Source organism: Cinclus cinclus, chromosome 27, assembly GCF_963662255.1.
Source record: "Cinclus cinclus chromosome 27, bCinCin1.1, whole genome shotgun sequence".
Classification (NCBI taxonomy): domain Eukaryota; kingdom Metazoa; phylum Chordata; class Aves; order Passeriformes; family Cinclidae; genus Cinclus; species Cinclus cinclus.
The window spans coordinates 6279972-6306843 of record NC_085072.1 but is presented as its reverse complement, the minus strand read 5'-3'; the positions used below and the strand labels follow the sequence as shown (position 1 = coordinate 6306843).

The following is a 26872-nucleotide window of genomic DNA, read 5'->3' as shown; positions in this document are numbered from 1 at the left end:
TTCCAGTGCCTAAAGGGGCTCCAAGAGAGTGGGAGAGAAGCTGTGGCTGCCCCATCCCTGGAAGTGCTCAAGGCCAGGCTGGGTGGGGCTTGAAGCAACCTTGAGTAGTGGAAGGTGTCCTGCACATGGCAGAGTGGTGATGACAAGAGCTTCAAGGTACTTCCCAAACCCAAACAATTCAAGAATTCTATGATATCCCAAACATTAAAAGTGCTGGATGTGAGACCTTAAATATCCATTTTGTCAAGGTGACTGAATGATGAGACATGCACTGACCACACTACTCTGGGCCTCAGGGGGCTGTTACTCAGATGTGAATGGACCTACTTAGGTGATGTAGGGGGTGTTCCCAGGCACCCAGGGCCCTGGAAGGATGGGGAAGAGCTGGTCTGGCCCTGGGATCCGTGGCACCCTCTGTGTTCTGTGTCTGGAGTTAGGTGGTGCCTCGGGTGCTGGACTTGGTTGTAGGATGGGTGCTGGATATGGGGGCAGGAGAGGCTGTAGGAGGCACAGGCAGGGCAGGGCTGGGCATTGTAAGCCATTTCTTGTCCCTACATGGCTGCCCAGGACAAGCTGCATTTCACTACCCAGCCTGGGATTCTGTGGATTCATTTGGGAAGGACCGAAAGCAATGCACAAGGCTGAGAGGACAGAGCTGTCTGGAAGTGCTCCCTGTCCCTCTCACAAGTTCTCCCACAGCATCTGAGTGCCCTGACAAGCCTGGCTGGACCCTGCTGTGACCCAGCCCTGAGGCATCTTCTCTTCAGCAGACCACTTTCCCTCTTGCATGAAAGGAATGTTCGGGAGCTTTTTTCCTCTTTAATGAGAAAGTGTTAGAAGGTTCATATAACCCAGCTAAATACCACCAGTGGCTGTCAGAAAGGAATCACAGGGAACAGAAATAAAGCAATGATTAATTAAGTAAAACAGCAATATCACAAACTCCTTATGATGAAGAGCAGACCCTGTTGCTGGAGGTCTGGAAAGCCATCTGCAAAAGCTGCACATCATAAGGAATGATGTTCCTGTGCATTTTACATTTGCACCTCTGTGTTTTGATATTTCAAAACAGATCCAATGCTTTAACATCTGAAAATGGGAGCCTTTACGAGCTGCAAATAGTCTCATTTGGCATGTCTTAGAATCAGTCAGCATTCCCCTGATCCCAGCATTTCATGAACACACCATCCATGAGGCTGAGACTGGCCTGGAGGCCTGGGACCCTGTGCTAGGTTTTGGTCTGCTGACAGGGCCAGGTGAGAGCATCCTTTGGGACATCAAAGACTTTGGTACTGAGCAAAAGCAGGTCTGTGGCCCCTTGTCACAAACTAGATCTTTCCACAAATGCTGTAATTTGCTTTTCAAACCCAACAACTATCTGCACTAGACTCCTACAGTATGGGCTGCATTAATGATGGAAAAAATGACCTGGCTCAGAATAAAATCCTGAAGCAATGACTGTAACATGACTCCTCTGTACTGTCTGGCCAGTGTTACCACCAAGTCTACCATGCTTCCTGGAGCCACATCATGCCAGTAGGAATCACATTTGCTGTCCTCTGGCCGGACTCTGCATGTCTAAAGCTTATTCTAAGGCTGTGAAGGATCAGCACAGGAACAGGAGTACAGGGCTTGTGGGTCACCTGCTGGCTGTGTCACAAAGTGCCTTGGTCGTCCTGCCCATAACACAGTGTGCAATAGCTCTGGGTCTGTGAATGCCTCCAGTCCTGCCTGCTCAAGGTGTGGGGGGACACAGCAGAGCCCCTGGCTGTGGCTGGATGCTCAGTGCTCCTGAGAGCAGGTGGGTCAGGGGCTCTCCAGGGGCACAGCCCTCCCTCCATCTACCATGTGGAATTACCCACAGGATGTCTCAGACCGTGGAAGTGCACTGTATTTACAAAAATATATAAATAGAAGCAGCATCCAGGCTGTGTCCTGAAATGCTGTTTGCACTCTCCAGCAGTTACAGAGGAAGCAAAGGTTCATGTTTTTCCTTACGTTATTCTGAGATTCTCTTGCAGAGGGATCACACCAGTCTTGTGCTGGAGCTGCTGCTGTGCTGTGGAGTGGGAGTGTAGGGATGCCTTGCACTCTCTGCTGGCCTCCTGGAACTGGCCATATGCAGTCTGTGCAGAGCTGCACTTTGGAGCACAGAATAAACTGACTCTTGGACAGAAAGTGTTGTTTGAGCTCCTTATTCCTTGCCTTAGCCAGTCTCTGTGCTGCGTTCCCCAAACATGTCCTGTTGTCACACCTAACCCTGACCTTCACTGTAACACCAGGGGTGTGCACAAAAGTAGCACACACACAGGTCTATGTACCTCCAGCCAGTGGGATATTCCAGATCTTTGAGTTAATTCTCTTACTCAGATTAATCCCAGGGTCCTCCCTCTAGATGATGTAAGAACAAAGACTGATATCTTGCCAAAGGTTCCACATTGCCCAGAAGTCTAATGACCGAGCCCAGTTGTCCCAGGTAGTCTCAGCCACGCTCCAGTGCCTTGAGCACTCTCCCTCCATAGCCAGCAAGGCCACACTGACACACATGTCCATGTTGTGGAGGGCTGCCAGGTCCTTTGGCTACATTGTGAAAGTTTGGATATGCCAGATCTACTCTTTCTTCCACGCAGGGTCACCAAATGAAACCCTTCAAAGCAATGGGCCACCTGTGTTGAAGAAGGCTCAGCCTGCCCTCTCTGAGGCAGGTGTCATCTCTAACAGTGGCACCACCCCTGCAAATGCAGGATTGCACCCTGGCTCACAGCCCTGCCAGGGACCCATCACCATTCAGCCCTGTTTACTCACAATGGTTATCAGCATGACCTGGGAACAGTTCCAAGGTCCTCTTGTGGGGATCCTCCTCCTCAGGGCTCATGTCTTCTGCCTCCCACTGGCTGGACACCCTGAAGAAGCTGCTGCAGCTCCCATAGGCACAGCACTGGTAGGCGTATGGCACCTCCAGGACTCTGCACAGAGGAAAGCAGAACTTTAGGTGTGTCCCCTCTATGACCTGATTCTCCATTGCTTTGCACTTTTTGCTTAGTTCCTTCAGTTGTTCAAAGATGAAATTCACCTATACAGAGTCACAAAATATTCTGAGTTGGAAGGGACCCACAAGGATCATCATGTCCAGCTCTGAAGTGAATGGCTCTCACAGGGATCACACCCACAACCCACAATGTTGGTGCTATTAGCACTGTACTCTAACCAGCTGTGCTAACCTCAGAGTCAAAAAAATATGGAACCCTCCACGAATTTCTGTGATATTCCTGTGCAGGAGCCAAGCTGATCTTCTCTGTTATTGTTCCAGTTTTGGTACCTGTGCTGCTGACATGACAAAAGCTGGTCTGTATGGTGATGCTTACAGTGGAGAGGGACTTTGATTTAGTGAAGAACTCCATGTAGGACAGGGTGTGGACCCAGGGCAGCCCATAGTGTCTCTGCACTCATCCACTTTTGGTGCTTATAGCACTGTCAGTCAATAGAAATGTTGTCAAACACCAGGTTTGGAAACTGCTCTAAAGTTCCCAGAGAGTTCCTTTTCCTGGTTCCAGCCAGAAAAGGGTTAATTTTTGCAGTAGGTGTGAGGGAGCATGGCCAGGACCCAGAGGTTTTTCTGTACCATCTTACTAATTGCTGGGGGGAAAGGAGAAAATATGATGGGGTAGCCATTTGGTATTTGTTTGTTGTTGGGGGCTTTCCATGTAAATATTTTTTTCTTATAATTTTTGTTATTAATATTGTTGCTGTTACTGTTTGTGTCTTATCTCATTGCTGTTTCCAGTAAATTGTTCTTATCTCAACCCATGATCTTGGCCTTTTGTGCCTCCACTTGGGGAGGAGTGAGTGGTGCATGGTTTTAGCAGGAATACTAACTTGGAGAATACCATTCCTAAACAAATACACTCCTAAAAACCCTTCTGCTGTTCTCCTCAGAACAACTAGCCGTCTCCAATATGCAATGTATGGTCTTCAATTTTTACTCCAAGGCCCTGTTTTTCTAGGTATCCTTCCTCTCGTTGAAGGGGAGAAGCTTCCTTAGAGCAAGGCTTCCCTTGCTTGTTGTTGAGGTACATTCAATCTCCAGTTCCAGGAGTCCCAGCTCAGGCAGGGAATTCTCAGGTCTCCAAAGTGAAGCAAGTTACTTAAATACGTCTGATTTCTACTTGACAGTTGAATTGTTAGTTGCTAATTATAAACATGTATTACAAGGTTAATTCAACAGCAGCTGAGCATCATCTGGTTGCAATACCAAGCTGTGTGCCAGCAGCTGCATTTTTGGCTTTGCTGGAAGTCAGGGAGACTGCTGATGAAGGCAAAGGAACCCCAGGTTTTCCAGACAATTAAGGTCCTCTGACAAGATCAGTAAATATGGTAAAACTCTATATTCTAAAAATATGCTTTTGTTTTATGTTCTCAAACATTTCTGGCTGAGCTCCAGGAGGGTCTGGAAACTCTGTATACAAGCTCGTTTCCTGTTATAAGCTCCAAATAAGATCCTATTATTGAAAGGTGGTAGGGAGGTGCAGATCCTCCCAGCAAGGCTAAGAACTGCTCTCAGATGACTCCTCCAGACATATGCCTCGAGAGTAAGGCTATTTAATGGCAGTACCCCAGAATTTAGGGAATGTTAATGGGTCCATTGCCTGGCATGGTTCACTGAAGCACTGCTGCAGGCTCAGTTTCTCTGGTACAAATCCAAACCAGCTCAAGAGATGCCAATGGAACTAATTTAGAGGAGAAACACCCTGGAAGTGCTGAACTTGACCCACCCTGCACAAGGGACTGCCTGCTGGAGTGGGTCTGGAGCCAGGCTGGGAGAGCTGGGGGTGTTCACCTGGAGAGGAGAAGGTTCCAGGGAGATCTTAGACCCCTTTGCAGGGCCTAAAGGGGCTTGGCACTTGTGAGGGTACAGCTTGAGTCCTGTGTCCAGTTCTGGACCCCTCACTTCGAGGAAGATGTTGAGGGGCTGGAGTCAATCCAGAAAAGGGAAATGGAGCAGGGGAAGGATCTGGAGAGTAAATCATATGGTGAGTGGCTGAGGGGCCTCAGCCTGGAGAAAAGGAAGCTCCCCCTCATTAGCAGGGACCTTCTCACTCCCCACAATTGATTGTAACAAGGTGGGGTTTGGTCTTTTCTCCCAGGCACAAAGCAGCAGTGAGAGAGGAAATTACCTCAAACTACACCAGGGGAGACTCATGTTGGAATCAGGAGGCATTTCTTCAAGGAAGGGCTTGTTAGGCACTGGAAGGGGCTGCCCAGGGAGGTGGTGGAGTCCCCATCCCAGGAGGTGTTCAGGGAACAACTGGATGTAGCACTGAGTGCTCTGGGCTGGGTGACAAGGTGGGGATTCAGCACAGGTTGGACTCCATGATCTCAGAGGTCTCTTCCAACATTAATGATTCTCTGATTCTATGGTTCTGTGAAGAAAGCTGGAGAGGAACTTTGGACAAGAGTCTGGAGGAACTGGACAAGGAATCCTTATTTCCTACTGGAAAGGGCAGGCTTTGATATTGGAAAAAAATTCTTCCCTGTGAGGGTGGTGAGGTTCTGGCACAGGCTGCCCAGAGAAGCTGTGGTTACTGCATCCCTGGAAGTGTCCAAGGCCAAGCTGGACAGGGCTTGGAGCAACCTGGGCTAGTGGAAGCTGTCCCTGTCCATAGCAGGGGTTGGAATTAAATGAGCTTTAATGTTTCATTTAAAGAAACCCACACCATTCTATTGTTCTGTGACCTTGGGTGTGGAAAACCCTCCAAAAACTTCTGGAATGCCCTGCCATTTGGAAACCAGTCATGCAGCAGATCCCAGCTAAGAGTTAAAAAGGTTAGAAGAGAGAGCTCTGCAGGCACCACTGCTGAGGCAGTCTAAAGGGAGAGCTCCACACTTTTCCTCAGGCCCGAGCTATTAAGCTCTGTGTTGGTGCAGTGACCTGTGACCCCAGACCTGTGAGTAAACTGGAGAAGCTCCAGCTTTGGGAACCCATTCTGGATGAGTGGGAGCATCAGCTCGTGCATTCCTGGCTAGAAGGGAACTTCCTGGGAAACCCAAGCAAGAGATGACTTAATCTGAGAGGAATTTGTGTTCTCTGGACCATGGCTCTCTAAGAGGGCAGGTGCCACACTGAGACTCAGGAGCCAAGGAAAGGACCCAGGAAAGTCTGAGCCTGGAGCATAGCACTCTGCTCTGAGCCTTTTGCAGCCTCTTCTTGATCAGTTTGATCCCTTCAGGCTCCTCGTTAATCCATAACAGACAAGACACGACCACACAAGCAGAGTTTATGGAAGAAAACCTGGATGTCATTAGGTAGGACTGCTTCTGGGAATGTTTTCCATTGAGATGAGCCCTGAGCTGGGCCTGTTCCATGCTTTCCACTTGTGTGTGTGTGTTTGGGGTGGGGGTGGTGGCCTGGGAGCACATCACTGCTCTCCCATGGAACATATTAAAGATGAGATGTGTTAGCAGCCCATGGATTTTCCTCTACCCATGGGGCTGGAAGCATGGAGAAAACATGAGATGGGCAAGGAGAGCAGGAGGGCTGAGGGCTGCTAGCAAATACAAGCTGTGCTGAACACCAGAAGTGAAAGTGCCAACGGTCCAAGTACCTCATTTTTGGGAAGCTCTCCTTGGTGAAGGGCTCAGAGAGAGCTGGGTTGCCTTGGAGCTTCAGATGGGTCAGTCCAGCCAAACCATCCAGGGGCAGCGTGACCAGCTGGTTGTCAGTCAAGTCCCTGGTGAGGGGAAAGCAGAGGGAGACTAAGGTTAGGGCTCTGCTGTCAGTGGTATCTCAGCCAAGCAGAGAGCGCTGCCTCAGTTGCTCCCTTGATGTGATGCTGAAACGGGGCTGGATGCTGCATTTGGAGCCTCTGGAGAAAAACACTGCAGTCCTTGGGAAAATGAGGGACTGGGGTTAGTGGGGCCATGCTGAAAGCTCTGGCTGGTGTCTCCCTCACAGTGCACATACATACCCCACACATCTCTTCCTCCATTGTAGATCAGGAATGAGTGCAGACACCAGCACATAAAATACCCAAGAATCTTAGAGAGGGGGCTGAGAACTGGGGAGCCTCCAGAGCCAGCACAGATGGTCTGCAGTGACCCTTGCAGAAACAGCTCATGGTGCTGATCTTCCTTAAAGGCATCTCAGGTGGCTATGAAAGCATCAGGAAATGGAGATTTAAGTGTCTAGGGTGAGAGCATCTTGAAGATGGCCCCTTCTACACTTCATCACCCCTTCATTAATAGTATTAATAGGAAACCTTGGGATTTGTTCTGTCCACATCAGTGCTGAGACATGCACCTCAACACATCAGTCTTGCAACATCTATATCTCAGGTGTTCTGGTAGCCCAGGGAGTCAGTCTGAGGTCCTCAGATACCTCCTATCTACTGTGAAAGAAATATCCTTGTGACTTACAGCTTGGTGAGGGAGTGCAGGGTCACAAAGGCCTCTGGGTGAATAAACTGGATGTAATTCCAACTCAGGTCTCTGCAAGGCAAGGACACAGCAGTAAGAAGACAGCAGAGCAGGGCAGTGGAGCTGCTGACACTAGCCTGGCCAAGGGCTCAGGTGGGAGCACATGTGGGATCTGTAGCCCCTTGGTCAGCAGCAATTTCTGCCCCATTACAGCTCCCCACAGACAAGTCTGGGTCTGTATATAGGTGGTTTCTAACAAAGGGCACAAGAGTTTGCCTTGCAGGAGCTCCTCTGCTGAGACCAATGGGGAAGGAACAATGGAAAAGGACCAATGGTAAAGGTTATTTTCTAGCTTAATTTCTGTAAATTTGGGAATTTGTTGCCAATGTGTCCTAGTGCCAGAGCATCCCCAGTGCAGTCACAGTGATGGGTCCAGCAAGGCCAGATAGTGCCAGGGGTCTGGGGAAGGTGATTTTAGATTGTCTCTTGCCATGTACAGGTACTTTGGATTCACTGAGTTCCCTCAATAAGCTCTGCCTCCATCCAAGTGAGAGGGCTCTACTCCCTCTGTCACTAGTATAGAGGAAACCAGCAAACTGGGACACATTTCTTGCCCTAAGGCTGACTACAGGACAACCTTCATCTCTGCAGCTCTACAGGAGCCAAGATACCTGCTCAGATGTGTGTGACACTGGGTGGGATGAATCCTTTCCATGGGGACCAGAACATACCCAAAGGTCATGCCAGAGCTTGCTCAGCTGTGTGTGTATGACTGGGCTGGGGCAGCATGCTCATGTTTCCCTGAGTGTCTGCAGTGTCCCCTGCCACACCTCAGTGTTCCTGGGCAGTTGTAACCATAGTGTATGTGACATTCAGGAGATCCCAGGAATGCTGGGCTGTTAAATGGCGCACACATTGCTGCACCATGGAAAAGATTTTGTGTGGTTTAGTTCATTTCCTAACAGAACAGCAAATAAAGACTGTCAGGGCTCTTCCCAGATGTCAGAGCCAATTGTGCCCTTCAGGGCCTTGCCAGCTCTCCAAGGTGCCAAGCACTCAGGAGGTCACTGTGTGTGTGTGTGGGAAGTGCATGCTTGGGTGCATTTGGTCTGTGGAACACAAGCTTTTGAGTTGTGAGGAGGAACTTTCAAACCAAACAGGATGCCCTGCATGGGTGTTCCAGGTGGCCCAGGACCAGCCTGTGTAGGACAGTGGGTGCTGGCTCTGAGGTCCACTGGGGTAAATCCCTGTCCTGAGTTCTTCCTGGCATTCAGGAGGCCTGTCTGTGATGTGGGCTCTGCCTTAGTGTCTTAGGTTGCAATACAGGATGTGACCAGTACTATGTATTCTATCACCATCTGTTAAATACCAGGTGGAGCAGTGTTCTTTCTCTTTTCCACAGCCCATCCTTCCTCCAGGGAGATATCTCCTGTTAAAGGGCCATTGAGTCCCACTGCATGACTGATAAAATTCCATCATCCCATTGGGAGATGTTCCACCCAGGGGCAGGAGCCAAGCATTTCCTACCTAGATAAAATCTGAGATTTGGAACATCAGAGCAGCCTTTTCTCACTGGATTCCAGAGGAAAACCAGACCCTTTCTACATCATCACTGGACCTTTGGAGGAAAACTACACCCCTCTACAGGAGCACTGCTCCAACAGAACCACACCTGTCACTGCAGGAGGGCTGCAGCCACCATTTAATGGGACTGCTGCCAACACCCTGACTGACTGATGGGGTGTCAGCTTGGATTCTGACTCTGTCAGTGTTTTGTTTTTTGTATTACTATATTTTTAATTTTCCTAGTAAAGAACTGTTATTCTTATTCCCATATCTTTGTCTGAGAACCCCTTAATTTAAAAATTATACTAATTTGGAAGGAGGGGTTTACATTTTCCATTTCAAGAGAGGTTTCTGCCTTAGGAGACACCTGTCTTTCAAACCAAAACACTTGGCAGAGCTGCAACAAGTGGTGAGAGCATGAGGGGTGTGGGTAAGGAGGGGGGTCTGCAGGCGCAGGGGAAGCCAAAAGAAAGGTTTGTGCCCTCTTCTTTTCTAAGGCAGAACAGAAAAGCCTCCCAGCAGAGACAGAGGCAGGTTGGGAACTTCCCACCTGTGGGAAGTCCATGTGGGTTCACAGTCCCCCCTCCCCAGCATGACCCCAGCTGGTCCCCTGGCAGACAATACTTGCATGGAGCGCAGAGCCATCAGCTGCACAAAGGTGTCTGCTCTAATCTCATGGATCTTGTTGTGCTGGAGACCTCTGGAAAAACAGAACCTGGTTTGAGAAGAGAGCTGAAGGCAGCATTCCTACATTAATGGAGATCTTTGTCCCAGTACAGCAGACTGTCACAATGGAATTTGCTGTGCTTGGGAGACCTATTCTTATTTCAAGAATTAAGCAAGATGAGCAGCAAAACATGTCAAAGCCACATCTCCTTTCTTGCTCCTTCATCCCCTGGGGAATGAGAAAGAGCAGGGTGAGAGTTCACACAGCCTCTGCTGTCTGACCTACACACTCCCCACATCCTAAGGGGCATCCTGGGTGCTCCAAACATGCACCTTGTGGGAAAGGTTCAGTTCCTCAGTTTTGTTATCCCTAGTGTGAAACAGTGGTAAATACTTATTAAGATTCCTGCAGAATGCCCATCATGAATTCCCAGACCTGCAGAAGCAGTGTCCCCCCATCTATGACCTTCTGCAAGGGGAGACCACTGCCTGGTGCTCCACTTAGCAGCTCCCTGGGCATTTCTCAGGTCGTTAACCTGCCTTTAGACTCAGAAATTATAGTGACTCATCTCACACAAGGACCCTCATGTGCTGGCTGTAATGTCTCAGCTGGTATTTGGCCAGATGTTCCCGTTTCAAAGGTGGGCACTTGAGCAGCTCCCTTGGTTCCCCACATAGCCACATTGCTCCTACCTCTAGCCAAGATTTCATGTGGAGGCCACTGGAAGATCTGGGCACAAATTTGGGGGTCTCACCGATTGGAAGAGGTGGAATTTGAGCAGGAGGGGTATTGGAGCAAGGCTGACAAAAATAATTTAGGGTGTTTAGATGTGAGGAATCACATGTGTGGTGCAGGTAAAGATCTGCACGCCCACAGTTACAGCAGAGTGAGGGCACACCTGAGATGTCTGTGTGCCACCAGGCACCACCAGACTTGTTCCAAACCATCAGGAATGCTGATGCTTGGTGGGGATGGGGCTTACAGGACAAAAACTTTGGGTTTAAGGGACCAAATACTCATTTTGCTCCCTTGATAAAAAAATAATCATAAATAAAAAAATAAATAATAAAAATTATTAATTGATGGTATATAGGTATAATATATTTTACTTCATTAGCCAGAAACTGGGATTAAATGTGATTTTATATGAATATTAAGCATATTATATTAATTTGGCATATTATAAAATTTTGTAAGAAGGAACTTAGGCAGAGTGTGTGAAACTACAGGTTTGAAATTCTGAACATTTTTCTTTTTTTGGTGTATTTTCTATTTTTTTCAGATGTTTTCCTGGGGGTACTCACACAGCTGCCATAAAAGGCAGCAGGGGCTATATACTCTCATTTCCATGTAGTTTCACAGTGTTCTAATGTCCAGTTTGCTAAGGCTGGATGAGCTGGTCTGACTATGCAGGCCGGGGTGCTACAGAGAGCAGGGATAACCTCTTCTGTGGGCTTTTTAATGGGGATGCTACTCCCATACATCTGTTCTTCCAGGTAGCAGAATTCTGTATAAAATCATGGAGTCCATCTTAATTTTTTAAAACAGTTTTTCACAAAAAGGCCAAGAACTTCTATTTGAAGTGTAGGGCCAGATTTCCAGACACTTAGAGCTGAATGTGAATAACTTTGACTCAGAGCAGCAGCAGTGCCTCCCTGGAGAGCATCCAGTTCAAGAGCTACACCTGAGGAAAGAATCCCCCTTCTCTCAGGAGGGGCTGGTCCTGGGCAGGCTGGATAAGAGCTGCTTTGTGCCCGTGGCATGGGGCCCCTCTTTGAAGCAGAAGACATTTATGGTGGACATAAACCCCATTCTTGATTAGCTCATAGTGGGACTGGAGTGAGTGATGTGAATTCAGGGCTGTCACATCCTACTTCTGTTTGAAGTGTCTGGGACCTCTGAAAGGACCTGACTGAATTAAGCTCCTATGTACAGGCAATGTGTTTTTATTCTGAATGTGCACAAGGGCAAGGAGTGGAGCTCAGGTCCCTTTGCACTCCAAACAGTGAGTTATAATGCCCAACTTTCCCAGTGCTTAGGAAATTCTCTGTGTGGGAACTGCCCCTCCCCTCAAAGCAGCCCTTTTCCCCCAGAGCATAGCACAGACAAGGACTTCTCCATACTCACAGCTCCTCCAGCTGCTGGCACCGATGGAAACTGGGCAGCTCTTCGATTTGGTTGTGTGACAGCTCTCTGCGAGGAAAGGAGAGTCCAGGAATGTTGGGACATCACAAGCCAGTGCCCTGAGCCCTCCCTTGGAAGCCAGGTGCTGCTGGAGAGTGAGGTGACCTCACCTCATGCTGCACAGCTCCACTTTTAGTAATCCCAGTGAGTGGGATCTCCAGCCTGCACCTGATGCTGGCTCTGGGTGTCTCAGTGCAGGGCGAGGGCTGCCCCAGGATTTACCCATCCCCAGCCCAGCTCCCTGCAGCACAGCCTGTGGACTGATGGAGCTGCTGGTACAGCTGGGATGGGCTTGTCCTCCCCAGCCTCAAGCCAGCTGTGAAATCTTCCCTTGCCACTTTTGCCATGCACAGTCCTGCTTTCTGTGGGCACAGCACAGAGATATTTCTGCCAGAGCTTGCAGAAAGTGCAGATGTGACTGCAGAGCCTGGGGAGGTTTTGACAAGCCAGCTTCTCTCCTCCCTCCTGGCACAGCAACTCCACTGCCCATTGCCTGCTCCCCTTTCAGCCTTCCCTGGCTTTCTCCCAAGGTTAGGGAAGGGGTTGTGGCATTGGCAGGGATTTTGGTTCAGGACATTACAGACTTTGAAAACCTCTGGCCCTTGTTGCTTCAAGTGCTGTCAGTCAAAAGAAGTTTGTGGCAAACTCCTCTTCCCACTTATTCATGGCCCAGTGTCATGTCAGCATCTAGAGTAGAGTGGTTTGATAGTCAGAGGAAAACCCACCCTGGCACAGCATAATGAGAATTTATTGAAGCTGAAAAAGGCTGGGTAAGGAGCAATGTTTAAACCTAGCTCTTTCCCCCCACTAGCAGAGACTGGATTTGTGGTTGTTCAAGGGAAATTTGCCCCAGGGTAAACTTTTGTATGTGGTTTCTCTGTCGACTTTCCAAACTTTGTTTCCATCTTTTTGCCAATAGATTGCTCCTAAAATATTTCTTTTTTTTTTTTTTCTTCTTCTTCTTTTTTTATTGCAAACCCACTCACCACCAGTTTTGCATGGTGGAGAGGAGGGAGGGAAAAGCAAGCAAAAGTTTTGTGCTTGGCTCAGGATGGGGAAAGAGCCTTAACATCAGTCAGTTTTCCCTGGTCCCTGTGTCAATTCATTTGGTTTGACAGGGCTGTAGCTTAGCTAACAGTGATGGGGGAGAACCAGCCCCAGTTATTTCTGGTTCCTCCAGAGTGAGGATAACCAGGTGCAGCCCAGAATCTACAAACAGAGCAGCCTCAGTCACTCATATTCTGTCAGGAACACACCAGGATGAAGGTGCTGATGGCATCAAGGGACTTCAGCTCTGCTCAGGGGAGTTTCACCAATTTCTGCTTGGGAAGAAAGACATATCTTCCAGAGCTCAAGGAGCATTTGGACACCTGTCTCAGGCACAGGATGGGATTGTGGGGGTGTTCTATGAGGAGCCAGGGGCTGGACTCAGGGATCATTGTGGGTCCTTTCCATCTCAGGATGTACCATGATTACATGGAATCTCTGCCCTGAGCAGGAGCTCTGGAGGAAAGCAGCAGGATGATGCCAGGTTGATGCCAAAGGCTGCCCTGCCTGTGTGTGCTGGGCTCAGCATGGGTGGCATCCCAGGATGGCCATGATCCTCTGCCTCTGCTGTGGCCCTACAGTCCCTGTGCAGGATCCTTGCAGAGAATCCACACTGTGGTGTGAGGCCAGAAATGCAGCTTTAACTATGTCATCTATGGTCAGATGTGTCACAGTCATGGCTCCTATGGCTGCCTCGAGAGAACAGCCACTGAGGGGGGGCAAGGCATTTCAAAGGCAAGAGAGATGTAAACATGCATAAACACTGGCCCACATACTCTCTCTCCAAACCCTGAAAGCAATGCAATTAATATCAAGGAAGTTCACTAGGGCAGAGGAACAAGAAGCAAGGAACAAGGTGGTGTGTCCCAATAAAACTCTCCCACATGGGGGGATAGGCACAGAGAACAGGCTCTGCTGTGAGGGCTTGCAGTCTGATAACTTGAGAACATAAACAGAGGTTTGGGACCCAACAGCCTGGGCCAGTCCAAAGGCTGCAGTTCTGTAGCAAGTCATTCATTGAATCGGTCCAGATGTCTAAAGATGAGAGATCTTCCCTACAGGGACATCTGGAACCAAAAGCCTGTCATCTCCCAAGTTAAAAATTGTCTTCTTTTATTTTTATGTTTTACTCTTGTTTCCAATTTCCGTGATCAAGAATTCATTCCTGTTGCTTTCCTGGAACAAACTTGTTTTCTTTTTCAGCTTGCTTGTATAAAGACTGATGAGAGGCAAGCTTGTTGCTGCCCTAAGGCTGCAAACTTGTATAAATCTGGCTCATGACTCATTTCCTGAGGATGTCTTTGACTGCAAACATAGCTAGGGACCTCAGGAACCAGGGGTGTGATTCCTGAGATGATGCAGAACCTTTCTGAGATGTTGATTTCATCATGTACCAAGCTAAAGGAGAAAGCATGACCCCCCCAGTGTCATTCAGTGCCTGGCTAAGCAGGCAGAGCTAAAGAAACAGAGACCAAGCAAAACTCTGATCTGGCTGTGCTGCCCCACATGAGGGAATGCAGCCTTGTGGCCTCACAGATCTCCATCAGGTCAGACCTGATCCCTCCTAGGATATAAACAGGATCCTTCCTCTTAGGGATGGCACTTGCTGGAGCTCCAACTGCAAAAAGCCAAGGCTGAGGCAGAGGGTGAAGGTGATTTTCCCCTTGTTTTTGAGCGAAGAGCTTCAGCATAGCTGGAAGCTGTGAAATGCTGTGGCCATTCTTAGCCATCTCCTTTTGTACCCTGTCTATGCCCCTTGCATGGAGGGGTGCAGTTCCTACTGATGCAGAGCAAGGAGTGCTTGACACAGTCCTGAGACCAGAGCATCATGCTGGGATGAAGCAGCAAGCTGAAGAACAAGTAAGTGCTCAAAGCAGTGATTAAGAAGGTGGTGATTTCTGCATGGAAAAGATTATGTGAGCAAGAACTACAGGATGGTCTCCCACAGCTGGTCCTTTCCCTGAGTTAGACAAAAGGAAATCCCTGTTTCTGAGGGCATTTTTTTAAGGAGCAGGCAGGACAGAGACACAGGTTACTCACAGGACTCGGAGGCTGGGCAGCTGCTGGCACATCCTTCTGGGGAGGAAATGGATGCCTGCCCGGGTCAAGGTTCTAGAGGGATGGAGGAGAGAGAAGAAATGTTGTTGCTGACAGCCAGCACCCAGACTCTGTGACCCAGAAGCCCAGCTGCCAGTCCCAGATAGTGGCAGGAGACAATATCAGTAGGGCAATAAAATACCTGGAGAGGATAAAAAACTGCCCAGCAGTTTTGAAAACAGGCACTGCTGCTGTGCCTGGCTAAGGTGAATGTGCCTATAAAGAGCTCTGGGCCACTGCTGAGTGCTGAATTCACAGCTGTCCTCAGCCTTGTTGGGGGCAGGTGGCAGTGCCCTCTGTAGCATGCTCTGGACAGGCCTGAGGACTGCCTCAGAAGCCTGTATATGAGGAATGGATGGGGTGTCGCTGTGTCCTCATGTCCCTGTGTCCTTGTGTCCCCAGGACACACCCTGGCTGGGGGTGCTCCCAGTTTGGGCTCAGCATGGGGACAAGTGTCCTCCAAGGCCTTGCTCTCAGGGCGTGAGGGGGTGAGGAGGGGACCAGGGCAGCTGCAGGAGCCCCAGCCTGGTGGCAGATGTTTCCTGAACTGCACCACGGTGCTGGTTCCGGGATGGGCACAGACCCAGTGTGGGGGCAGCAGAAGCACTGCACTCAGAGGTTCACTCCTTCACAGATGCAGGAGGGAAGGACAAAAAACAAACAAACAAACAAACAAACAAACAAAGACTGGAGCACACTCAAGAGTACCAAGAGAGCCACTCACAGGGAGGAAAGCTGCGTTCAGGAGCCACAGGGGTGAAACGAAGCAGAAGGGTGAGTGACCAGGGAGAGGCAGAGCTGAATACTGCACAGCTCTGGGAAGGTTGTCCTCACTGAAACAGCCTGGACCGCCTTGGAGGAGGAAGAGCACAGCTAGCAGGGTAAAAGGGAGAGAGGTGCCACTCACAAAACTTCTAGACTGGTGGTGCCTTTGAGGTCCGGGAATTCCCTGATGTCCGTTGCTCCATTGAGTGACCTGCAGAGAAACAAGGGTGAGGTGAGGTGAGGTGAGGTGAGGTGAGGTGAGGTGAGGTGAGGTGAGGTGAGGTGAGGTGGGCAGGGAAGGCAAGTGCAATTGCCCACAGTTCCAGAGCCATCAGCCATGGTGGCAAATCTGCTTCTTCAGACCCAGATGTGCTCAAGGCCCAGATCCAGGATGTGCCTGTGGCTGGAGCAGATGCCTTGCACCATGTGGGTACCGAGAGATGGAGCTGGGCACTTCTGTGCAAGGAGACTTGGCAAGCTCAAATCCTCTTCTAGCCACTGACATTCTTGGCATGATCTCTACCCAAATTAAATAACCCCAAACAATTACCATGGGGAATGTAAGCAGGGCATCCCACCCAAGCCTCCCAGGGTCTATGCATTTGGATCTAAAGAATGCAGGGCTATTTGAATGATTTATTTTATGTGCCTGGGTGAGGCTTATAAATGGAGATTTATTGAGGTTGCCTTGCCTCAGTATTTTTAGTGCTGTGCCACAACAGGTTGGCAGAAAAGCCAGCTTGAGGGAGCTGTTGTGGTTCAGGTGCCCAGCCTGTGCTGATGGCCCTGGAGCAAGCCTAGTGAAGGAAGCCAAACATGTGAAGGAAGCACTGCCACTGCTGGCCCAGTAATATGATTTGTGCCATGGTGCTGGGACATGTTCCTCCACTTCTCCATCTTGTGGGGGAAGGCAGATGCCTTCAGTGTCCTTCTGTCTGGGCAATTATGCAATAGCAGCAAAAGCTGTGCACTTGTGTGTAAGGTCTTTGCAGCTCCTGGCACATCTGTGGAGACCCTGCAAGGCCTCAGTGCTTGTCAGCTGTGTGGGGAGGAGGAATTAGTGGCTGCCTCCAAAATGCCCTTTTCAAAACTATCCTTCCTCATAAGAAAACATCTGCAGTGTCTACTTGGAGTAGCCTTTGGGGTTGGACAAGAGAGTGGTTTCATGGTCCTCTATTGGCACAGGGGCTCTTGAAAAAAGGGAGGGAGGGAGGAGGCCACAAAGGTGGCCAGGCAGGGCTTGGAGCTTGGATGTTACCCCTCTGGGGATGTGCCTGGTGAACTTACAGGGTGTGGAGCTTTGGCAAGTACTGGAAAGCAGACTGTCCAACAAACTGGATGGGATTGTCATAAAAATGGCTGCAATGGAAAAGAGGAAGGGGTCAGAGTCTCCTGCACACAAAGAGAAGATGCTGTTACAGGTCAAGAGCCTCAGAGCTACAGCTACAAGCCATGAAGGAGGTGCTGCTGTGCTGTGAGGAGCTCTTGCTCCCAGATAGCCACAGGCTCTCCCACTGGCCTGTTTCAGCTGGACATTGGTCCAACTGAGGTCTCCTGCTGCTCTGAATGGGCCCTTTGGGGTCCGGCTAAACCAGATCGGTTGGAAAGGTGTAAAGCCCTTCTCCAGTCCTACTGAGAAGCACCTTGCATTCGAGGACACCTCATGTGATCTCACACACAGCACCAGCACCTTTCCCCACTTGTCACAGACAGTGGAGAGAAGTGAGCTCTTCTAGGACCCAGCCAGATATGGGAGGAGTTGAGTCACCCCCTACAAGAAGCATTTCCCCCCATTAACTGTGAAAGACTTTAGATGGGCAGATGCAACGGAGAGATGAACATTCTGGGGGTATGAGCCCCCACCATCATTCTGTGATGCTGCCCAAGGGATGTGGGGATGAGGCTGGCTGTTCTGGCTGCTGCAATGAATGGTTTCACCCAGTGTCACCATGACTTTCCAGATATTGGTCTTTCTATAATTTAAGTCCAGTTTGGACAAGCAGAGCTTTTGTCACTTGCCACAATTTTCAATATCTGTGTGGTTCAGAGAAGTATCCAAAAATCACCAAATGTGCCTGGGTCAGAGCAGAAATAACCTGACAGCTGGGTGTGTTTATCTGCAGAGCTCTGTGTCCCCAGGTCTGGGCAGACACACAGGGATCTGGTGTCCCAGCTCTCTGACATGTGCTGCTGATGCTGTAGCTGGCCAGCAGCTTTTCTGAGCACAAAGAATAAATATCAGCAGATGTCAAGCAGGGCTTAGACAGTTTTCATGCAGACCACCTGTATTTTGTGCCTTCCTTGCTATCAGCCGGTGCTGCAGCAAACGTCAGCTGCAGGGAAAGGAGAACCCACATCAGTTCTGAGAAGGAGCTGAGAAGAAGCAATTTCAGTCTGCTTTGGCACATGGACAGCAAATATCAGATTGCTGTCATTTGACCACTGAGAAATCCCAACTAAAGACATCAGGAAATGCCCCTTTCTGGGCAATATAAAGATGTAGGAAACATTATTTAATTTTCTTACATTGTTTGGAGGAGGGGATTCCCAACGAATGCGTTCTCTGGAATAGCTTTGATGTTGTTGTTATGAAAACCGCTGTAGGGAGAAACAAATATCTTGATATTAATTAAATTAACCTTCTTTCTTTAACACTTCTAAAGCTGGAGAGCCTTCAAGATATATATCAAATAGGACATATAAGCTCCTTCCCAGGTGCAGCAGCATCCCAGCAGGTGAACAAGGTCTGTGGTTTGGCAGGACAAAATCTACTTCATTTACTCTGTGGGTGCTCCATATGTGACTCCACCAAGCCCACAGAGGGTGCAAGGACTTAAAGTTTAACACTTTACAGGTCAGGAAACAGAAAAAAAGCCAAATACAAAATTTTCTATGTTCCAGGAACTACAATGTTTATGGATGGTTCCTGTTACAGCTCCACAGCTGCCAACCAGAGTGTGCCAGGAATTATCACCCCACATGACTTTAAAGGATTTGTAGCTCTAGCTGTGATATTTTTGGTTGAGCTTAAGAAAATTTATATCAGCAAACTTTTGTAGCAGAGGAGAACTCTGTGGCCACAGTGTGATCTCTTGTACAGAAAAGGCAGCCACAGGTTCCTGTGTCCAGGACTAAGACCAAGCTCTGGGTGATGCCCAAGTTGTTTATCCCAGAGGAGTCTAAACAGATGATTAATTGATGACTGTTTGGAATTTGTCTCTTCTTTAGTGACAGGCATTCAAAAGCCATCTTGAAGGGAATTAAGGATCTTATTCTCATTTTGAAGGTAAGAATAATGATGGCCTGGGCTGAACAGAGAAATCTCATGAAAAGAGAAAAGTAGTGCCAGATTTTTACTCCAAGGCTTCCAGAAACATTAGAGCATCTGCTTTTGTCCCACCCCAGCCTGGCACCAGTGTGACACAGGAACTCGGGATCCACATGAACTCACCCTGCCTTGGGGCTTCTACCTTTGTGGGTGACAAGTGGAATGGTTTCTTATTTTTAGTATCTCCCAGGCTGACCAGTTAGAGGAAGGAGAGCTATACACTAAAATGGTCATGAACTGTGGTAATTCCCTATAATAAATTTATCCTAAGGGAGATAAGACAATTTCTTCACACTGGAGGAGGTGGCGACACAGGGCCTGCAGAAACGATGGCCTCACAATAACAAGGGTAAGTCCAGGTTGTGGTCCCAAGCTGGAGAATGGACATCAGAGAACAGATGGAATTTGAGCTCCTGAGATGCTGTGGGAGAGTGAGGAACAGCAGGAGGAACCTGCTCTAAGGCTGGCAGAGACTCCCACTACTCTCCATTGTATGCAGGCTGATGGGGAAGTGGTCAGAGCTGATGGAAATTGAGGAGATAAATGGCTTTGTTGCAGTGGATAGGGCTGGGAAGGGAAAGAAAGGCTTGGATTGAGTGCTCTCCTCAAGTCAGAGCACACAAAATACTTTATTGGTCACTTTCCCACAGGGAATAGTTTTGAAAAGGAATTAATAGAAAATCTCACAGCTCCTGCAGTCGGCCTAGTGTCCTGATAGCCCCAGGGAATTCCAGCAGCTCATTGTAGTTCAGATCCCTGAAAGACAGAGAAGGGAAAATCATTTATTAACATTTCTGTAGGAAATCAATCCTGTTTATTTGTGCTTTGAAGCCAGGGTGTTAACAAGGGAGACAGATTTTCCTACCATGCTGATCTAACCACTGCCTGGAATCACAATTCCTGCAGCAGGAATATTCCCTGCTCGAAGCACTGTCAAGTGAGAGCCATTCCAAGCCATGGCTGCTGCCATGGGGCACTCCCCGTCAAGTGCCAAGTGCCCAGCACTGCCCAGTGCTGCTGCTCCCCATCTCCTGCGGGCCCTGGCCCCTTCTCCCAGGAGCTCAGTCCCGGGGCTTTGGCTCTGGGTAACTTTTCTTGCCTTTCCAGGTCAAAATGGGATTCTTTGAAGGACAAGAAACATGAACAGCATCAGTTGTGTGGGGGCCATGAAGGGCTGCTCTGGGCCCTGTGGTGCAGAGGGGATCAGGGACCATTTCCTCAGTGTTTGTCCTGGGGACGCTGGGTCTCCCAGCCACTGGGATGTGCTGTGACTGGGAACAGTGGGAAGATGAATCTGGGGGAAGACTTAGGTCTTCTTGAGATGGTTGGAATCAACCCAACGCTGGAATCTGAGTCAAACCCAGAAGTGATGTGCAAGAGGTACTGAGGATTAAGTTTAATTTGCTGTGTAGTAAAATAAATAAAATATACTATATTGGTTGTAATGACAAGCATAAAATTTACCTGTCAACTAAAAGAGACATCTGAGTCTGAGTGAAATCTCGGGAGTTGTGTTTGTTCTGCAAGGATGGGCTTAACCTCTGGAAAATGATTTATTGACCTGTGGGGCACTGCTGGCAACCTGGGATGAGCAGCCCTACAAAGGCACCAATACTGCTGTTGGCTGGAGGGTGCCCATGGAGACTGGCTGGGCTTTGAGTGTGCAGCCCTTCTCTAGCATGCCCAGCTTTCTCCTTGGAAGGCAATTTCAGCTGTCACAGTAATATTTGATCCTATCTTGGCCATCCCACTTTGCAATTCACTGAAGTCTGAGAACCATGTGACTACTTCCTACCTGCATGACACTCACCAAGTTTTAAGTGGTAGATACTTTGGAACATGATTACTGGCTCCTGGAGATTGCTGTATAATTACACTTAATGAACCTCAAAGTAATTACCATGTAACCTGGATGGTGGTTTATGGAACAGAAATAACTGAGCATTTACACAGCAATGGGCAGCTGGCCAATTACCCTGTAATTCTCATCCTCTGGGCCCAGGCATGGTCATTATGATTTCTCTTGGCCCTCTTGTCTCTTACATCTTCTTTCACTGCCAGTGCCCCTGCTTAGGAACAACTCCATGGCACCACCTCAGCTTTGCCCTAAAGGTGTTGACATAGAAAATCAACCCAGCGAGTGTCTTCAAATCGGTCCTTTCAGGGCTTCTGGCTTATATGATTTATGTCTTAGGGAATGCTTATCATGGAATTACAAGAGAGGGCACAAACTGAAGAGAAAAATATGGAACGAAGTTGTCATGGGTGGATTTTGTCTCATGTAGCTCTGACAAGGTCCATACTAGACCTTGTTGCTGGATTCCCTGAGAAGCCCAGGTGCTGTGGCAGGTCCTGGTTTGGCAGAGTTTGTCCCCTGACACTAAGGACAGTTTTACCTCCTCTAGCTACACAGGGATCTGGATGCTGGTACTCTGTGTAGGGATCTGAACAAATTAATCCTGTTCCTGTAGGGCCCAGAAAGGGTTTATGTTGTCCAGTAGCTGGCAGTGCTGGCAATCAGCAGGGAAGAAGCACAGGGCTGGCAGTGAGACTGTGAGCTCTGCCTGCCCGGTGCCCACCCTGCAGTGTGGTGGCAGGGTCCCAGCGTACCTGAAGCTGCTGTGCCTGTCCCAGGGCCAGGAGTGGAACAGGAGTGATGTGTCCCCTCCTCACACCTCCTCACATCTGTTAGACAGGAGAGCCTCTCCCCAGACTTGCTCTGACACACTCTGCTCTCATCTGGCTCCAGGCAGATCAGTGGTTTTCCTCAGTCTTCTCTGCTTGAGCCCAAATTGATATGTTCAAGGAGAAATAGCCCAACACATGACAGCTCATAGCCTCACTCTTTGCCTGTAGCTCCCTATCAGCTGCTTGGATGCTCTTGGCCAGTGTCTGTAGATGGCATTTGCCAGGTTCCATCAGGGTCTGGCTGAGGGCTCTCATTGCACAGGCTTTGTTACCAGGGGCAGGACTGTTAATGCCTCATCCCTTCTCTGCTGCTCAGGAAGATACAGGAGTGGATTTCCCAAGTGAACAAGCAATGGGAAGTGAAGGCAGGACTCTACCTGGCATTTTCAAAGCATCAGTCAAATCTCATTAACCTCCAGATCACTGCACTAGTTGAAATCAGAGGCATTAGCAGCCTAAGTCAGCCCTTAATCATACACATAAGGTGCATAATACTTTTAAAAATTTCACTCTGCAGTGACTTCCTGAAGTTAGAGGGAGCAGGAACCTGCAGAGGTCATTCAAGGCTGGGTGCCTGCCTGTGCCACTTCCCTCCCCTGCACCACAAACTGGGGCTGGAATGAACCTGTGTGATGCCAAGGGAAGGTCCCTGGAGAAGAGGCACTGTGATCCCCAGCCACAGGTGACATTCAGCCCACACTGCCACTATGGAGGCTTCCTGTGGTGGCACAGGGCTGTTTCTGTGAGCTGCCAACAAATGGAAAATATTGCCCAACAGAGAGAAGGCTTGGCTCACCTGTGATTCACTAACAGAACAAGGGATCTTAGATCTGTAACCAGTATTATTTACAAGGAATAATTCATTGTGCTGTAATATTTGCTCCTGTCTTTAAAGATGTGTTTCCTTTCCAGCCTGCACTTCTTCCAGGCAGGCTGGTCTTTCATCAGCAGATGAAGGTTCTGTTTGTACCTCTGCATGTGTGCAAGTATGTACAGGACCAGTTATTCCTGAGCGAACACACACCGTTCCCAGCCCTGGCAGCATCCTGGGGCCTCCCTCCCCCCTGCGCTTGACAGATACAAAGAGCATTCTTTGTGTTCAGCCGCTCCTGCTGGGTAAGAGCCCATCTTGGAATGTTGGCAGACACTGGGCTTGTTGGAAAGTGGAAATGCAACCAGGTGTAGTCATGCTGCACCATCCCGGCTGCCAGCGACCTCGTTCTATTCAGAGCAGACAGTGTGCCTGTGCTCGCTCCTGCCTGCGCTTCCTGGGTTTTGGGAAGGTGAGCCTCCCTCCTGGAAAACAACCCAGCTGCTCTGGGGAACAGGCCCCTGAGTGCTGCTTGCAGGTGGCTGCTCTGGATCACTGCTGCTCTCACCACCCTGACTTGTCTTTGGTGCAGCTCCTGGCCGAGCTCTGCCCAGCTCATGGGGATCAGCTGCCTGGAGGGGGCTGGAAGATACCAGCACTCAGGATGGTTCTCAGGTGTCCTCTCTTCTCTGCAGTGGGGCCACTCTTCCCAAAGCCCAGACCTCAACTATGACATGAAAAAAAAATCCCCATACTTTCTTCTTTCACAGAACTGGAGTTGGCTCTGGTCCAAGAAATGACCCAGAAACTGCATCCAACCTCCACCACAGTGCTCCTGTCAGTGGGGAAGTTTCTGTTCATTTAGTGAAATTCAGTCCTCTGGTCTTTCCACAGCTGCTATCAGGCTCCATCTGTCCCAGACATCTCCTCTCTGCCTGCTGTCCCAAGGAGAATTTGACCCAGCCTGTGTGCCTGCTGGTGGGTCCCCAGAGCTTTTTCCCCAGTATAGGGTCAAGGCAGATTGGAAGGACTCATGGCTCATTGGGTCAGGGATGATTTTGCTTTTTGATTCCAGTGGCAACACAATTTCCTCTCCTGAGCATGTCAGTGAACTGCCCATCAATCACAAACCCTCTCCCGGAGCTGGTGGACGTAGGAAATGGAGGTGCTCTAGTAAACACCTTGAAGGCTCCCCTTCCTCTCCCTGCCTTATCTGAGGTACTTGGGCAATGCTTTGCTTCCCTAGCTCCAACTTGCCACTTTCCCACTGCTTCCAGATTTGGAATGACGCAGGGAAAGCTGCAAAAAGCCACTTCACTGTTCCCACTGCACAGCTGTGGGATGGGCTGGGGTGACCCAGGAGGCCTCTTGACCCAAGGGAGCTGGATATGGCAGTGCTGCCCCAGCTCTGGGGTCTGACCAAGGCTCTGTGTGTGACGTGTGGGGTTTCCTGGCTGTGGAGTGCTGTCCTTTTTGGCACAAAACAGATCAATGGCAGTGTTACTTGGTGGAAGGATGGCAACACACCATGGCCATGGCTATGCCAAACAATAGGGAAGTCTCACAACAACCAAAAAAAAATTGAAAATAATGAACACGGCATAAGGGAGTTTTGCCCATTATCAAGGCTTTTGAAAGCGAAATCAGTCAGGCAAGAGGTTCATAACTGATGTGCAAGAGCAATGACTATGAATAATCCCTTTCCTCAGCTTGAAGTTACCAGCTCTACCATGGCAGTGGGATGGCAAGAGGAGCCTTGTCTGATCTACTTGAAATGAAAGCTTCTGAAAGGTCACCCACTCTTCCCAAGACATAGTGAACTGGCTGGCTTTCCATTGTTTTTATTGCTAGAGGGAGCCTATAGCTTTATATTTGGATGATCTTAACCAACCCTGTTGTTTATTTAGAAATAAAAGTAAGTTGACATCAAAGGCCCAGTTATTTTGGGCTTTAACTGCCAGGGTGATTTGGAGTTGACAGCAAGCAGCCTGGAACTATTAATATCTTCAGTTATGCCAAAAGGAGAGAAGGAGGGGAAAGAGTCTCAGGTCAATTTTCTGCCTGTTAGGGACTATTAGTGGTTTCACACAGGAAGCCAAAAAAAATAAAATTATATAGTACTATAAATTCTTCCATAAGCCACAAAACACCACAAATTTGCAGCTAATAAACCTGAAGACAAAGTGAGATTAGAAGTTGTAGATGGGACATTTGCTGACTATTTCAGTCCCAGTGGAGCTGGAGATGTTACCATGGTGCCTGGAGGGGACTTCGTGCAGCCTCCTCTGAGGACCTGCATTTCCACCTGTCCTGTGTTGGCACCTCCTCAAGCTGTCAGCAAATGTAATTACTGCCTCTGCTAGTTGTGCTGGTTACTGTGGGCAAATCAAGCACTGGAAATGATTTAACTGGTAGTCTGGAAGCCCAAGGGGGCCATGGTGACCATGTAGTTTGACCTCTTGCCCAGCACTGGCCAGACAGCTTTACCCAGACTCCATACCTCCAGTCATGGCTTGTGGCTGAGCTGTCAGATTAGTTCAAATATGAAAAAACACTGCACGATCATGTGCCATATTTTATGGGATCAGAAATTCATTGAGTTTGGAAAAGCCAAAATCAATGAGTCCAACCTTTAACCCCACACTAAACCACGTCCCTAAGCATCTTAGGTGTTTTTTTGAATGCTTGCAACACTTTCTGTTGTGCAGCATCAACCCAAACCCCCTCTCCTGGTCGTGGCGGGCAGTGGGGGTGTACCTTGCCCATCTTGGCCTGGGGGATGAGATGCTGCCAGTGCCTATAATAAGTGAGAGGAGGGAAGGGTTAAGTGGAAGGACCCAGAGCACTTGTCTGACTCCAGGCAATGTGCCCATCCCCTAAAAGAAGACATGCAAGAGGGGGATGTTCACATGCACTGCAGAGAGGCAAGAGACACCATGGGATTCATCTGCTAGGGTCAGTGTTTTCATTGGGAAATTAAACATGTCCTAGAAAATCCATTTTGTTTTGCTAGTTATAAGGATAAGCAAGGCTATGATGGAACTTGAGGGAGTGCATGCTCCCAAAGGAGCAGAGGTGGGCTGCCCACTGTGAGAAGGTTGTCAGGTACTTAGGGTACATGATTCCTGCCAGGAGCAAGCAGCAGTCTCTGAAGGAGGATTCATTCTGACAGCCTGGCCTGGAAACATCTCAGCCTCTCACTGATATGGTGCTGCAGCACTTTACAGGGCTTCTGTGGCACTGATGGCCAATTGCTGAGGCAGGGGGACTGTCTATGCTTTGTGCCTTGTACCTCTGCAGCCACCAATCCCTCCCAGGGCAGCTCTGATCTCCACTGAAAATCCCAGCAGTGTCCAGTGTGTGTCTGCTCCACCCAGGACTACTGTCTGCTCTCTGACAGAGGAAATGGATGAACATTTGATATATTTAACACTCTGCCATGCACATTCAGACACAAAAGCCAGCTACCTCGGTGCTGGGGCACACAGAAACATCCACAGAGCTGATGGCTCAGGAGGCAGGCATGGAGAGGCTGCTCTTTGCTAGGCTGCAGAGGAAGGCAAAGCTCAGGGAAGCCTTTTTTACAGAAGAGCATTCCCCAACTGCAGGAAAGAACCTAGGGATTTCTATCTGCTCCCTAAGGTACACAAATTGCTGGGAATCAGTTCCTGGAGCTCTGCTGCTGGCAGGAGGGAGAGTGGGATGGAGGCAGAGCTTCTGTGCATCAACATATCCATGGTGAAAATGTGCCCCCAGCTGCCTCGGCTGCTGTTCTGCTTCTCCTTCGCACAGGCATCACTTCACACACCTCAGGAGGAAGAGGCACAGACAGCTGCTCCAGGAAAGGCTCTGGGAACAGGGAAAGGCTTTATGTAAAAGAAAGCCCAAAGACCCAGAGGAGCTGAGGGCCTCTGATGGGTCACATCATGTCTGCAGACTCAGAGGTTGGAGCTTGGAGAGTCCCAGTGCTGATGTTCATTGCAAGATCAGTGGCTCCAAGGCTGCAGGAGCAGTGGCAGAGGGAGCCAGGCTGCAAGAGAGTGTGAGGATTTGGTGGGCAAAAGGAGAACAGGCAAAGGGAGAGTCCTGTGATGGAGATGAGCCTTACAGTGAAGCCATGGAAAAGTGCAGTGTTTCCAGAGCTACTTTTGCACCTGAACTGCCCTCACTTTCTCTCTTTTTTCTTTATAAATCTGTAAAATATCGTGTCAGGGCTTGTGTTCTGCCAAAGCTCAGCCTGGTTACATGGTACCAAGTGGTTCAGAGCTGGGCTGCATCAGGGAGGGCACATTCCTGGTAGTCCAGG

At 49.1% G+C, this 26872-nt stretch overlaps 1 protein-coding gene and 1 non-coding gene across 2 annotated transcripts in view; both read right to left on the bottom strand.

The window, feature by feature from the left end:
* LGR6 (leucine rich repeat containing G protein-coupled receptor 6) overlaps positions 1–26872 on the bottom strand; it is a 141725-nt gene that overhangs the window by 5576 nt on the left and 109277 nt on the right. The window contains exons 7-16 of the mRNA XM_062509479.1: positions 19755–19823; positions 18266–18337; positions 17027–17098; positions 15882–15950; positions 14918–14989; positions 11774–11839; positions 9608–9679; positions 7414–7485; positions 6603–6728; positions 2806–2966 (exon numbers count right to left, since the gene is read on the bottom strand). Coding sequence (XP_062365463.1) covers positions 2806–2966; positions 6603–6728; positions 7414–7485; positions 9608–9679; positions 11774–11839; positions 14918–14989; positions 15882–15950; positions 17027–17098; positions 18266–18337; positions 19755–19823 — 851 coding nt within the window. The remainder of the gene's footprint in view (positions 1–2805; positions 2967–6602; positions 6729–7413; positions 7486–9607; positions 9680–11773; positions 11840–14917; positions 14990–15881; positions 15951–17026; positions 17099–18265; positions 18338–19754; positions 19824–26872) is intronic.
* On the bottom strand, positions 3233–3337 carry LOC134054238 (U6 spliceosomal RNA). The gene has a single exon (XR_009934017.1). It is a non-coding gene; the product is annotated as a U6 spliceosomal RNA (small nuclear RNA).